This window comes from Callorhinus ursinus, unplaced genomic scaffold, assembly GCF_003265705.2.
Source record: "Callorhinus ursinus isolate GAN/ISIS: 27379988/994484 unplaced genomic scaffold, GSC_fseal_2.0 scaffold63, whole genome shotgun sequence".
Classification (NCBI taxonomy): Eukaryota; Metazoa; Chordata; class Mammalia; order Carnivora; family Otariidae; genus Callorhinus; species Callorhinus ursinus.
In genome coordinates, this window is record NW_027397125.1 from 1,205,076 (window position 1) to 1,217,956 (window position 12,881).

The 12,881-nt window shown below is 36.1% G+C and overlaps 1 protein-coding gene across 1 annotated transcript in view; it reads right to left on the bottom strand.

The window, feature by feature from the left end:
* Positions 1–12,881, bottom strand: part of GPR158 (G protein-coupled receptor 158) — a 453,369-nt gene that overhangs the window by 184,507 nt on the left and 255,981 nt on the right. The window contains exon 4 of the mRNA XM_073885618.1: positions 1,451–1,647. Coding sequence (XP_073741719.1) covers positions 1,451–1,647 — 197 coding nt within the window. The remainder of the gene's footprint in view (positions 1–1,450; positions 1,648–12,881) is intronic.

The window sequence follows — 12,881 nt, forward strand, 5'->3', positions numbered from 1 at the left end:
TTCTTAATATCCAATGTAATATTCTACCCATCATATATTATTAACTACATTTAGCACAGCAATCGTTAATTATTATAATCAAGTAAAATTCATAAAGAACTGTTATCCCCTGTATGAATGAATGACATCATATAGAGAGATTTCAGAACAGTTTATTAAATAGACCTTTCAACTCTACCTACTCTACCAGTGACAGGTTTTTTTTTTTTTTAAAAACTGATTAAATTTTATCTAGGTAACTGTGGTTAGGTATTTCTCAACTCCACTTGCCTCCTACTTTATTAATATATATAATTTAACACATATTTTGTTTCAAAAGAAAGACAAGTATTGGTTAAATGAAGAGCAATTTGCCTGTCTGCACTTTCTTGCTGATTTAAAGCTTGATTTTAATTTGTGTTGTATGCTTCTGTTAACAAAACTATTTAAAATAACTATTTAAGTCTATGACATTAACATAATGGATACTTTCTCCTAGAATCTCAATAGAGGGGATTTTTTTTTATGTTAACTTGAGGCCTTTTAATAGATGCCATTCACAGAGGTGTTTTATTTTTTAAATTTCTAATGGGAACACTTTGTGCTTCCAATGAGCTCTGTGATCTAAACCAATCTGTACCACTTTGCCAACACAAAGGGGTCATTTGAATTCAGAAAAGGTGGAAAATCTAGCTTTGTGTTTTTTTTCCCATGGCACAAATAAGTTTCTGAAAGCAACAGAACCACAAATTCTGACAACACTGGCTACATATAATTAATTGGGGGACCAACTGAGGACAACTCCCCAGAAAGCTTTGCCCTGAACATGTTACCATTTCATCCACCCCTGACTGAGAAACATACAAATGTTTATACTACTCTGATTTCTCAGAACAGGACGGAAGGACAGGCTCTCTCAAAAGCCATATAAGCTTTTTGTAGGATCACTATTATCCTGGGACACTAATGCAAGACTAAATATAAGTTCATGAATAAATTCATTCTTCAAAGTATCATTACACTTTGAGCACATTTGCTCAAAATGGTCAAGTCCATTTGCTAACTTCAAATATGGCTAAGAGAAATAAAAATGAAATATAATAAATATCAAAAAGCTTTCTATATATGAAAAAAATTAACAATACTTTGGGTACTGGCAGAATAAGTTCTTCTAGAAACCAAAGAGATATAAAAGAGAGTCCTTTAAGGCAATAAAGTACTCAAGCTTCATGCTAAATAGGGAGAAACATTCTGTAGAAGAAAATGTTACAACAAGATTCCATATTTTTAATCCCTATTTCTCCTGGGAAACTAAAGAATATAATGTTCATATTCTAGTCTGATTATATTAAAGGAAGACTTCTACTAAATAGAGAGGCAAGTAGGACTTGGAAAAACTCTATTTGCTTGAAAAAAGAAGAGGTCACTTCATAATAAAAAGGAAGTTCATAACCAGGGTACCTGGGTTTACCTTTGCTTTGCGAAAGTGGTAGACCACCAGCATGCTAACGAAGTCGAGCAGCATACACAGGGCTTGGAAGGAGATGATAGCAAGTCGCAAATACTTATCCTCCTGGACAAAGCAGGGGCTGTCATCAGCACAGTAAGGGCAGCCCTCCCTGCAGGGTAGGCAGACATGGGCTTCTTCTGACACATCTTTTGCACTTCCTGAAAGTTCCAAATAAAACCACAGTGTCATTGCACCTCTGAGATAGGTGAGATTGAGTACACAAAACACATCCTCACCTCTCCATTCCTTATTGTTTTTACTAAAGACCTTTTATCAACCTGCTTGCTAAGGGAGAGTTACTTTGCTTTTAGATTTAAACAAAATTCTTTTTATCCTTTTGATTAAAAAAAAAAGTCATTGAGAGTAATTGAAAAAAATTAGCAAAAATGGAAATAAAACTCCTTAAAGGCAAAGAACAGTTTTCCAATTCTGTCATATCATTACCTACCAATCACCAAATGATACTTTCTATGGCACAAATCATATTCCATAAATATTTGTTAAAGAATTAGGGTGGCTGGGTGGCTCATTCGGTTGGGCATCTGCCTTTGGCTCAGGTCATGATCCCAGGGTCCTGGGATCAAGTTCCGCATTGGGTTCCCTGGTCAGCAGGGAGCCTGCTTCTCCCTCTCCTCCCTGCTCTTGCTCTCACTCTCTCTCTCTCTCTCTCAAATAAATAAAATCTTTAAAAAAAAGAATTAACCAAAAGGAGGGATATGAAAGTTATCTCTTTTCTGTGCGAAGTAATACACAACACTTTTGGAACGCCTTGACCTAGATGGCACAGAATCCAGAATGAGGCTTTGATTGCTCCTTAATTCAGCAGAGATCTCATCTACTAAGTTCATTAGATCTAAATTGGATAAAATGGTACTTAACTGGCAGTTGTTCAGTGTGCAATTGCCTAATGATGGTGCATCCTTTGCCCAGAGTATAATCCATACTTATAGGCTATCATGTAATTTCCTACTTTGCCTATTCATAAGACATTTCCTCACTATTACCTAACTGCTGCTATTGATCCTCCCTTTACTTTTAGATTTTTCTGTCTCAGTTGTCGAACTTAACTTAGCTCTGAAGCTCAATGGGTGAAGATTTTCTTTAATTGTTGAAACACTGGAAAATATCCAATTAATAACATATACTAAAAAAAAATTTTTTTCCTGGGAGGGATGGGGTGGCTGGGCGATGGACATTGGGGAGGATATGTACTATGGTGAGTGCTGTGAATTGTGTAAGACTGATGAATCACAGACCTGTACCCCCGAAACAAATAATACCTTATGTTAATTAAAAAATTAAAAAAAAACCTATTTCCAACTCTGAACTCAATATGAAAGACATTAGTGAATATATACCCAATTTAGTATATAATACAACCACCCAGTTTAGTATATAACACAACCACCCTGTTAAATATGTAACACAACCTTGACTGAACGAGGAATCTGGGAAAGAGGTTGCTCTGGTTAACAGCATTTTAATAATACAAAGTTTAACAAAGTATTTACTACTTTCAATTCTTGTTGAAAAGGTTCATAATCCTTCTAAAATGTATTTGTCTGCTCTCCTTCCTTAATATATAGCAAAAAAGTAATTGAATATTTCTTTGATGATTCAGGATAGTATGCTGTTTAAGAGTCACTATTCTGTTACACAGTGAAAAGTGTATGAATTTTAGTATCCAGCAGATATGGTTCCCATTGCTAGATAGCTCTGAGATATTAGTCAACTCATTTGACTATTTTGGGTCTTAGTTTACTTATGTATGAAATGTGAATTGTTGTGGGTCTTAACCAAGTTAATATTTATAAATTAGAGTGCTTGGTTTTCTCTTCTCCAAAAACTGAAGATGCAAAGAGGGAGTTGAAATCCACTGGTGCCTTAAAAAAAAGTATTACTGTTCAAAAACAAGAAAGTTAGAAGAAAGAGCTGAGGTAAAGAGGAAGTGGGAATAATAAGCTCCATTTTAGAGAAACTAACTTTGAGATTCAACTCATTGTCCAGCAGTAATATACAATAAGAAATGAGCAATAATACAAGACTGGGGTTTGGGAGAAAGATCAGTCAGAGAAAGAACCTACAGAGAGCTCTGGGAGTGGATAAGGCAATGATTAGGGAATGCAAAGAGTAAGAAGCTAGACAGATAGAAATTTTTACAATATCACAATAGAAAACTGATTTATTGGAACATGCTGAAATGTGATCAAAGATGATGACTGAGGAAAGGCTATGAGGTATAATGATTATTTTATCTTTCACTGACCTTTTTCTTCTTTTTAAAGATTTTATTTATTTATTTGACAGAGAGAGAGATAGCGAGAGAGGGAACTCAAGCAGGGGGAGTGCGAGAGGGAGAAGCAGGCTTCCCGCCGAGCAGGGAGCCTGATGCGGGGCTCGATCCCAGGACCCTGGGATCATGACCTGAGCCAAAGGCAGACACTTCACAACTAGCCACCCAGGCGCTCCAATCTTTCACTGACCTTTAAGACAGTGGTTTCCAAGGAGTGATAGAGACTGCAACTAGTTGGTCAGGGCTTAAAGAATAAATATGAGATAAATAGAGTACTATTTCAATAAATGTTCCATTGAATGAAAAAAGCAAGAAAATTTCATGGTTAATAGGAATAATGATGAAGTAAAAAAAAAAGGATTTTGATTTTGTGTTTTGTTTTCTTCTATTATAGGTAGGATCTGAGCATTGCTGCAGTCCGCAAAAGGAGCCACTACTAGAAATTAAGGAAGGATATGGGAAGGCTGGTAAAAAAGGATGGGAGAAGTCAGGATTGAAAATAATCAAAAGCACAATTGGAAAAATTAACTCTAAGAATAACTGATGTTTCTGCTCACATTGGAAAGTAGAGGTGGATTAAAGATTTTTTTTTTTACATGGATGGAACTAGAGGGTATTATGCTAAGCAAAATAAGTCAGAGGAAGATAATTATCATATGATTTCACTCATATGTGGAATTTAAGAAACAAAACAGAGGATCATAGGAGAGGGGAGGGAAAAATAAAGATGAAATCAGAGAGGGAGACAAAACATAAGAGACTCTTAACTACAGACAGCAAACAGGGTTGCTGTGGAGGGGAGGTGTGGGGGGGATGGGGTAACTGGGTGATGGACATTAAGGAGGGCATGTGATGTAAAGAGCACTGGGTGTTACATACAAGTGATGAATCACTAAATTCTACCTCTGAAACTAATAACACAGTATATGTTAATTAACTGAATTTAAATAAAATTGATTTTTAAAAAAGATTTTTTAAAATAATTTTTTTTATAAAGGGGAGAAATCAGTTGAAAACTGTTTTGAAATATAGACAAAAGACAATGTGGAAGCCAATCTTGTAAAGTCTTATACTTTTCAACAACTCAGGTTGAGAATGAGGAAGGCCAGTTTTGAGGATGAAGACATGAAAGATCAAAGCAGCAATATTACACAAGATGACTAGTTGGGATCACTTGGCAGAAAAAGAATCCATTTAGTGTAAGATGGTATGATTTACTAGGAGATCTATCCAAAATGTTTTTTTTCCTTATTTTCTACAATTATCAGTAGCATAGAAATAAATGAGGAGGATAGAGCAGTCGAGGAAAGAGAATAAAGGATTGTGACAGTGGCATTACATCACAGGGAAGGAGGGAAAGCCATTACAAGACTGTAATGGAGGGTAGCTGGGGCTCAATCCTCCAGAGACCTCCTGAGTCTGAGTCAATCTGAGGCATTAAAGAGGAAAACATTTCTTCACCATTGACCTTATTCATTGTTCAAGGGTAGCCTCCAGAGTCATTAACTCCTGTACAATTTTTGGTTATGGACTCATAAATTTGGAGCAGATTTTTGCATCTTGGGCCATGACTTCAGCGGTGCCCCACAGCAGAAAAGAAATTTAAAAGTGTGGTATGAGGTTCCAGTCTGAGGCAAAGCATAATACAACTGTATTTATGCAAAACACTCAAAGCTTTCAGGAAGCAGAACAATGACTGGAGTAAGACATAAGGCCAAGTGGCATTTGAAGGGATTAAAAACAAGTATCTAATATGGACAAAAACTGGCACACAAGTCAAAAGCTACAAAGTACAAAAGTCTAGGATACTAAGAAAACAATAAATTAACTCTGAGTAGAAAATGGATAGTCATGTGAATGAAGTAAAAAGGGGTCATTGCACTGAATAAGATAAAGTTGTCAAGGATTCAGATGGTCTGATGATGGTGACAAAAATGTCAAGACCTCTATGAACAAATACAGAAGACAAAGGTCAGTATTTCCCCTTCTGGCCAAGATGGAAGAATATGGATTGAATTTACCTTCCTATCAGAAACAATGACAAGAATAGACAAAATATTATGGTTATGGTTTTACAGACTGGACATCTGGCAACAAAGGACAGTAATTCCTAACAAGTGCAAATACTCCTCAATAAACCAAACTACTATAAACAGAATCACAACAAAAGTTAAATTAGTAAAGAAAAAGTATCTATGGAAAGTCTTGGTTTTATGAAATAGTCCTTCTTAACCCAATCTTTGTTTTCGTGCTTCAGCTAAATAGGCAGATATTTTCTCATTGGTTTAAGAAGCTCCTACCTGCCTATAAGCCAAGCAGTACATACTATTTACTTTCAATACAAATTAAACTTGAAACTTTACTCATATCTAATGGTATAATTCTCCTAGAAGGTATGAGCTATTTAGTACTTTGAATCACTCAAGCCTGAAAAATACAATTGAACAACATGGGTTTGAAACACATGATCCACTAATAGGTGGATTTTTTTCAATAAATATATTGAGAAATTTTTGGAGAATTTTGACAATTTGAAAAAACTAGCGGATAAACTGTGTACCCTAGAAATATTGAAAAATTAAAGAAAAAGTTGGATATGTCATGAATGCATAAAATATATGTAAATACCAGTCTATTTTAACATTTATTATCATAAAACATATACAAATCTATTATAAAAACTTAACATTTATCAAAATGTATACACACTTACAGACCACACATAGCACCATTCCACAGTTGAGGAAAATGTAAACAAGTGTAAAGATATAGTATTAAAATCATAAGTGTTTAAAAGTAAATGTAGTAATACTGTACTACTTAATAATTTTGTAGCCACCTCCCGTTGCTATTGTGGTGAGCTTGAGCATTGCCAGTATCCACTTAAAACCCATCTGATGCTAATCATCTCTGCATGTCACTCCAGTAAATTTGTACTGCATAAAAAGTGATCTTACAGGTTTCTCATGCATTTTTTTATTGTGTTTAGTACAATACTGTAAACCTTGAACAATACCATGAGACCCAAGCAGAGTGCCACTAGTGATGCTTCCAAGAAGCAGAGAAAACTCATGACATTACAAGAAAAAGGTGAATTGCTTAATATGTACCATAGACTGAGGTCTGCAGCTGCAGGTGCCTGCCGTTTCAACATAAAAGAATCCAGTAAGGACCACTGAGAAAAAAGAAGAAAGAAGAAAAGAAAAAAAGAAAAGAAAAAAAAGAAAAGAAAAGAAAAGAAAAGAAAAGAAAAAGAAAAGAAAAGAAAAGAAAAGAAAAGAAAAGAAAAGAAAAGAAAGAGAAAGAAAGAAAGAAAGAAAGAAAGAAAGAAAGAAAAGAAAGAAAGAAAAAAAAAAAAAAAAGAAAGAAAAAAAGAAAGAAAGAAAGAAAAAAAGAAAGAAAGAAAGAAAGAAAGAAAGAAAGAAAGAAAAAGGAAGGGAGGAAGAAAAGAAAAAGGAAATTTGTGAAGATGTTGCTGTAGCTATGCCAGCAGGCACAAAAACCTCGCACTTTTTGTGAAATACCTTTTTATCTCATATTAAAAATGCAGCTTTTATGTGGGTACAGGATTGCTATAAGAAAAGCATACCTATGGACACATATGATTTGAAAAAAAGTGAAGCCATTATATGAAAACTTAAAGCAAAGGAAGGTGAAGGATCTAAAGCTGGAGAATTTAATGCCAGCAAAGGACGGTTTGATAATTTTAGAAAGACGTTTGGCTTAAAAAATGTCAAGATAACAAGAGAAGCAGTGTTTGCCAACCAAGAGGCAGCAGATGAGTTCTCAGATGCCTTTAAGAAAATCATTGAACAGGTTTTTAATGCAGATGGGGGGGGGAGGAATGCCACAAAGGACATTTATTAATAAGGAAGAAAAGTGAGTAGCAGGATTTAAGGCAGAAAAGGATAGGCTAACTCTGCTGTTTTGTGCAAATGCAGTCAGGTTTATGATCAGGACTGCCCTTATCTATACCGCTACTTGTAGGGAAAAGATAAACACCAGCTGCCAGTCTTTTGTTTTACAACAAGTAGGCCTGCACTAAAAGAACCCATTTTCTGGATTGGTTCCATCGATGCTGTGTTCTTGAAGTCAGGAAGTACTTTTCCAGTAAAATACTGCCTATTAAAGTTCTTTTGATATTGGACAATGCCCCTGGCCAGCCAGAACCCCATGAATTCAACACTGAAGGCATGAAAAATTTCTATTTGTCCCCAAACACAATGTCTCTAATTCAGCCTCTAGATCAGATGTCATAAGGACCTTTAAGGCTCATTCCATGGTAGTCTATGAAAATGATTGCCATGGCTATGAAAGAGAACCATAATGGAGTATTACTCAGCCATGAGAAAGGATGAATATTTACCATTTACATTGACATGGATGGAACTGGAGGGTATTATGCTGAGTGAAATAAGTCAGAGAAAGACAATATGGTTTCATTCATATGTGGAATATAAGAAATTGTGTAGAGGATCAAAAAGGAAGAGAGGGGAAAGCTGAATAGGAAGAAATCAGAGAGGGAGACAAATCATGAGAGACTCAACTACAGGAAACAAACTGAGGGTTGCTGGAGGGGAGGTTGGTGGAAGGATGGGGTAATTAAGGAGGGCATGTGATGTGATGTGCACTAGGTATTATATGCAACTGATGAATTACTGAAGTCTACATCTGAAACTAATGATGTATTATTGTATGTTGGCTAATTGAATATAAATTAAAGAAAAAAAAAGAAAGAGAACCACAATAGAGAGAACATCATAAAGGTCTAGAAGGATTACACCACTGAGGATGCCATCATTATTACAGAAAAAGCAATGAAAGCCATCAAGGCCAAAACTAAATTCCTACAGAAAAAAAACCTGTGACAAATGTTGTGCATAACTTTACAGGATTTACAACAGAGCCATGGCAAAAAATGTGTGTGTGTGTGTGGGGGGGGGGTAAAGGGTAATATGGACCTTGGGAGAAATTTAAGAGTTAATAGATACCACAGCAGAGGAACTGACAGAAGACGACTTGATGGAGATGAGTGCTTCCAAACCAGTGCCAGATGATGAGGAAGAAGAGGTAGAAGAAGCAGTATCAGAAAACAAATTGACATTAGACAATCTGGCAGAAGGGTTCTGATTATTCGAGACTGCTTTAACTTCTTTTACAGCATGGACCATTCTATGATACAGGCACTAAAACTACAGCAAACGATGGTAGAAGTATTGGTACTGTATAGAAACATTTTTAGAGAAATGAAAAAATAAATGTATTTCTGTAAAGTTACAGCAAGAGTGCCTGATTCTCCTGCCTCCTCTTCCACCTGTACCACCCTTAAGACAGTAAGACAAACCCCTCTTCCTCCTCCTCTTCCACAGCCTATATTCAACATGGAAACAATGAGGATGAAGACCTTTATGATGATCTACTTCCACTTAATGAATAGTAATGAATAATCATGGCATACAGTTAATAAACTTATTTTTGTGCATGTATGCCTCTTCATGTGAAAAATCTATCTGCCAAGCAAGAACTGTATGAGACATTTCTGTGTCATCATCACCATCCTCACTTAAGCATTCATTGTGTAGAACATCATGTGCAAGACGTGTATGGAAATGGAGAAGCTATCCTTCCAAAGACATGCAGTAAGTGATATTTAATATAAAATTAATAATGGGTTAGCTTTCTTACTGTTTTATAACTTGGCTTTCAAAGAATTATGTTACCATATACTATGCCTCTCTCTCTCTCATAATTGGAGAAATAGTATTTGGCCTATCGTCACAAGTAAGTGTTTTTCTAAAAATGTAACAATGTTTCCAATATTATATTAAGAAGATGACTGTAATACTATATGTCCTAAAATTTTTTCTTATTTATTTATTTATTTTTTAGAAAGAAAGAGAGAGAGCACAAGCAGGAGGGACAGAGGGAGAGAGAATCTCCATCAGACTATGCACTGAGCATGGAGACCGACACGGGGCTTGATCCCAAAACCCTGAGATCATGACCCGAGCCAAAACCAAGAGTTGGATGCCTAACTGACTGCACCACCCAGGCGCCCCTGTATGCCATACAAATGTTCTAATGATTCATTCATGAGCATACAGGGTAGGCTATCATGAAGCAACTGTATTGATTACACGAGATTACTCTAAAGTAACCATATTGCTGCTTCTTTATCAATGCATGAATTGTAATACCTATAAATAAATATGAATTCCTTTTCCACATTATCTTTTCATTTTTGAGGTCTACTGTTAGTAATACATATAACATCTACAGTGTCTTTTCGCTTAAAAGATAATATTGAGGTAGGTAGTGACAGATGATTCATCTTGAAAACAGATGACATAATTTTATGGTACCGGTAACTATAACACAATACTGTAAATGTATTTTCTCTTCCTTATGATTTTCATAATAACATTTTTTCTCTAGCTTGCTTTATTGTAATAATAACTTACAGTACATAATACATATACAAAATATGTGTTAATCAACTCTAGAGTATTGGTAGGCCTTATAGTCAACAGTAGGCTATTAGTAGTGAAGTTTTGGGGAAGTCAGGAGTTATACATGGATTTTTAACTGGGCAGGGGATTGGCACTCCAAACCCCCATGTTGTTCAAAGGGTCAAATGCATTGCGGGATGTTAAGTGCTTTGTATATCTGAACTTGTTAGTTTTTGTAACATGACCATGGCAAACAGTTTCAGTTACATTTTAACTACATTTGACAAGTCCTCCAGCTTTGCTAAATTTTCCATCATTTAGCCAATCTTAATTTGAGAGTTTCTTTTGGCTTAGAACCAAACCTGTAGTCCATTTTTAGTAAATGCTCAACACCTAACCTTGTTCCTTGATTTTTTTCATGACCAATATTTTACTTTTGCCCAATTTCCTCATTAATTGTTATTTGTTATTCTGTTGCATAGTATATATTTCTGTAAGGTACTCCTAATCAGTTTTGGAATGAGGTTGAAGATAGAAAGCACTGATAAAATAATACTTCAAGTTTTAGAGAATTTGACAGAAACAAATTATTATTCAATTCAACAACTATTTTCTGAGTGTCAAATTATGTGTCAGAAACTATTTTACTGGAATAAATCAGTGAACAAAACAAAGATCTCTGTGCCTGTGGAATTTATGTTCTACTAAGGAAAATAGACACAACCAATCAACATAACAGGTAAATAACACTGTATGTAAAACTGAGAAGTGCCAAGAGGAAAAATGAGTAGAGCAAGGGCAGGGGAATCAGAATTACTGGAGGTGGGAGCTGCAATTTGAAGTGAGTAGTTAATGTAGATCTCATTCTAAAGGGGATATCAGAGCAAAGATTTGAAGGAGATAAGAGTTATCCATTCTGACTTGTGATTGAAGAGAATTCCAGGCAGAGAAAATAGCCAGTACAAAGATCCTGGAGTGGGAGCATATCAGGCATATGTGAGGAAGAGCAAAGACACTATTGTGGCTAGAGCAGCTTGAGTGTGCGGCAGTATAGTGAGGTGAAAGCAGAGATATAACAGGGCCAGATCATAAAGGGCCCTTGTGGGCCACTTCTAGGGACTTGGACTGTACCCTCAGTAAGATGGAGAGCCATGCAGGATTTTGAGTACGGGAGTGACATGATATACCTTATGTTGTTATAGGATTACTTTGGTATGAAAAATATACTGGAGTGGGTAAGGGTAAAAGCAGGGAAATTAGTGAGAAGCTTTCCAGTAATCCATGTGAGACCTGATGGTGGCTGGGACCACAGTACAACAGTAAAAACTGGCTAGATTCTGACAGAGCTTTAAGATGGAGTCAAGAGGATTTTCTGATGAGTTGGTTATGGAATGAGAGAGAAAGAGTCAAGGATGATTCCTAGATGTCTGGCATTGACAAGTAGATGGATGAAGTTACTAACAACCAAGATGGAGAAGAATGCATGTGCAAGTTTTTGGAGAAGGCCATAAATTCAAACTTGACATTTCAGTTTGAAGATGTCTACCAGAGACTGAAGTGATGATGTCAAGTCTGGAGTTTGGAAGAAAGGTCTGCACTGACAATAAAGACACAAAGTTCATGGGCTCACAGATAGCATTTATGGCCCTGAGACTAGGGCAGATCACCAAAAGAATGAGTGTAGATAGAGATGACTCTTAAGGTCCTCCAATATTAATGTCCCACAAAAATTCTTAGTCACACAGAATTTTCCCTGGCTCTGACTCAAATTTTAAAGGTTACTGCATTATTTTTTTCCATAACCAAAGATTCAAAAACCTTTAAAACAACCAACCAGCAGATAAATACTTTCTTTGGGTTTAAATGTGACTTACAACTATCAAATAGTTAAAATTGCTGTTTTGGTTTGGGTTCCCCAGAGGCAGAGCCTGAGAAAAGGATCTGAGTATAGGTAGCTGATTTGGAGGTGATCCCCAAAAAACAGGAATGAAAAATGAGCTACAAATAGGAAAGAAAGCAAAGGCAATAAAAAGTACTGAGCTGCATATCACCATGGGGCATGTGAGCTAAATTTTCCTGAGAGCACCTAAAAGCTGCATACAACACCCCTCAGATTTGTCTCTCCAATGGGAGATGCTGGTGTACTTATGCAGCAACCACCAATCCCACTGATTGATAGCTGTTCCCAGGGGCCTTCAATTTCTAGGCACTCCTGGATAAGGATGAGCAAGGTTAGAGGGCTACAGAGAAAGCCCTGAGGCAAAAAAGGGAAGAAATTCTGTGGGCATTTGGGGTAAGATACTGGCAGCATGTCCCATAACTATCATATATGAAGTGGTCAAAAGTATGTGATACAAGGCACCAAAAAAAGGCCAAAACCAAAACCAAAAACTATGATAGCTTCTAGGTTCCAAAATCAGCTGTTTCTGGTGCCACTCATATAGAATACAATTTGAATGGTGCCACCTAGATCTGAACAACATGCTTACCATGAATTGCGCACAAAGAGGTGAAGAAGCTTGGGACCTTGAAGGTCACACAGATAATTCTAATTATGCTATTAAATACTTCCCTATACATTCACGAAGCAATTTATTTTACAGAAGTAGTTTATTGTTGCCTGTGGTCTTTTTCTTTTCTTTGTAATACT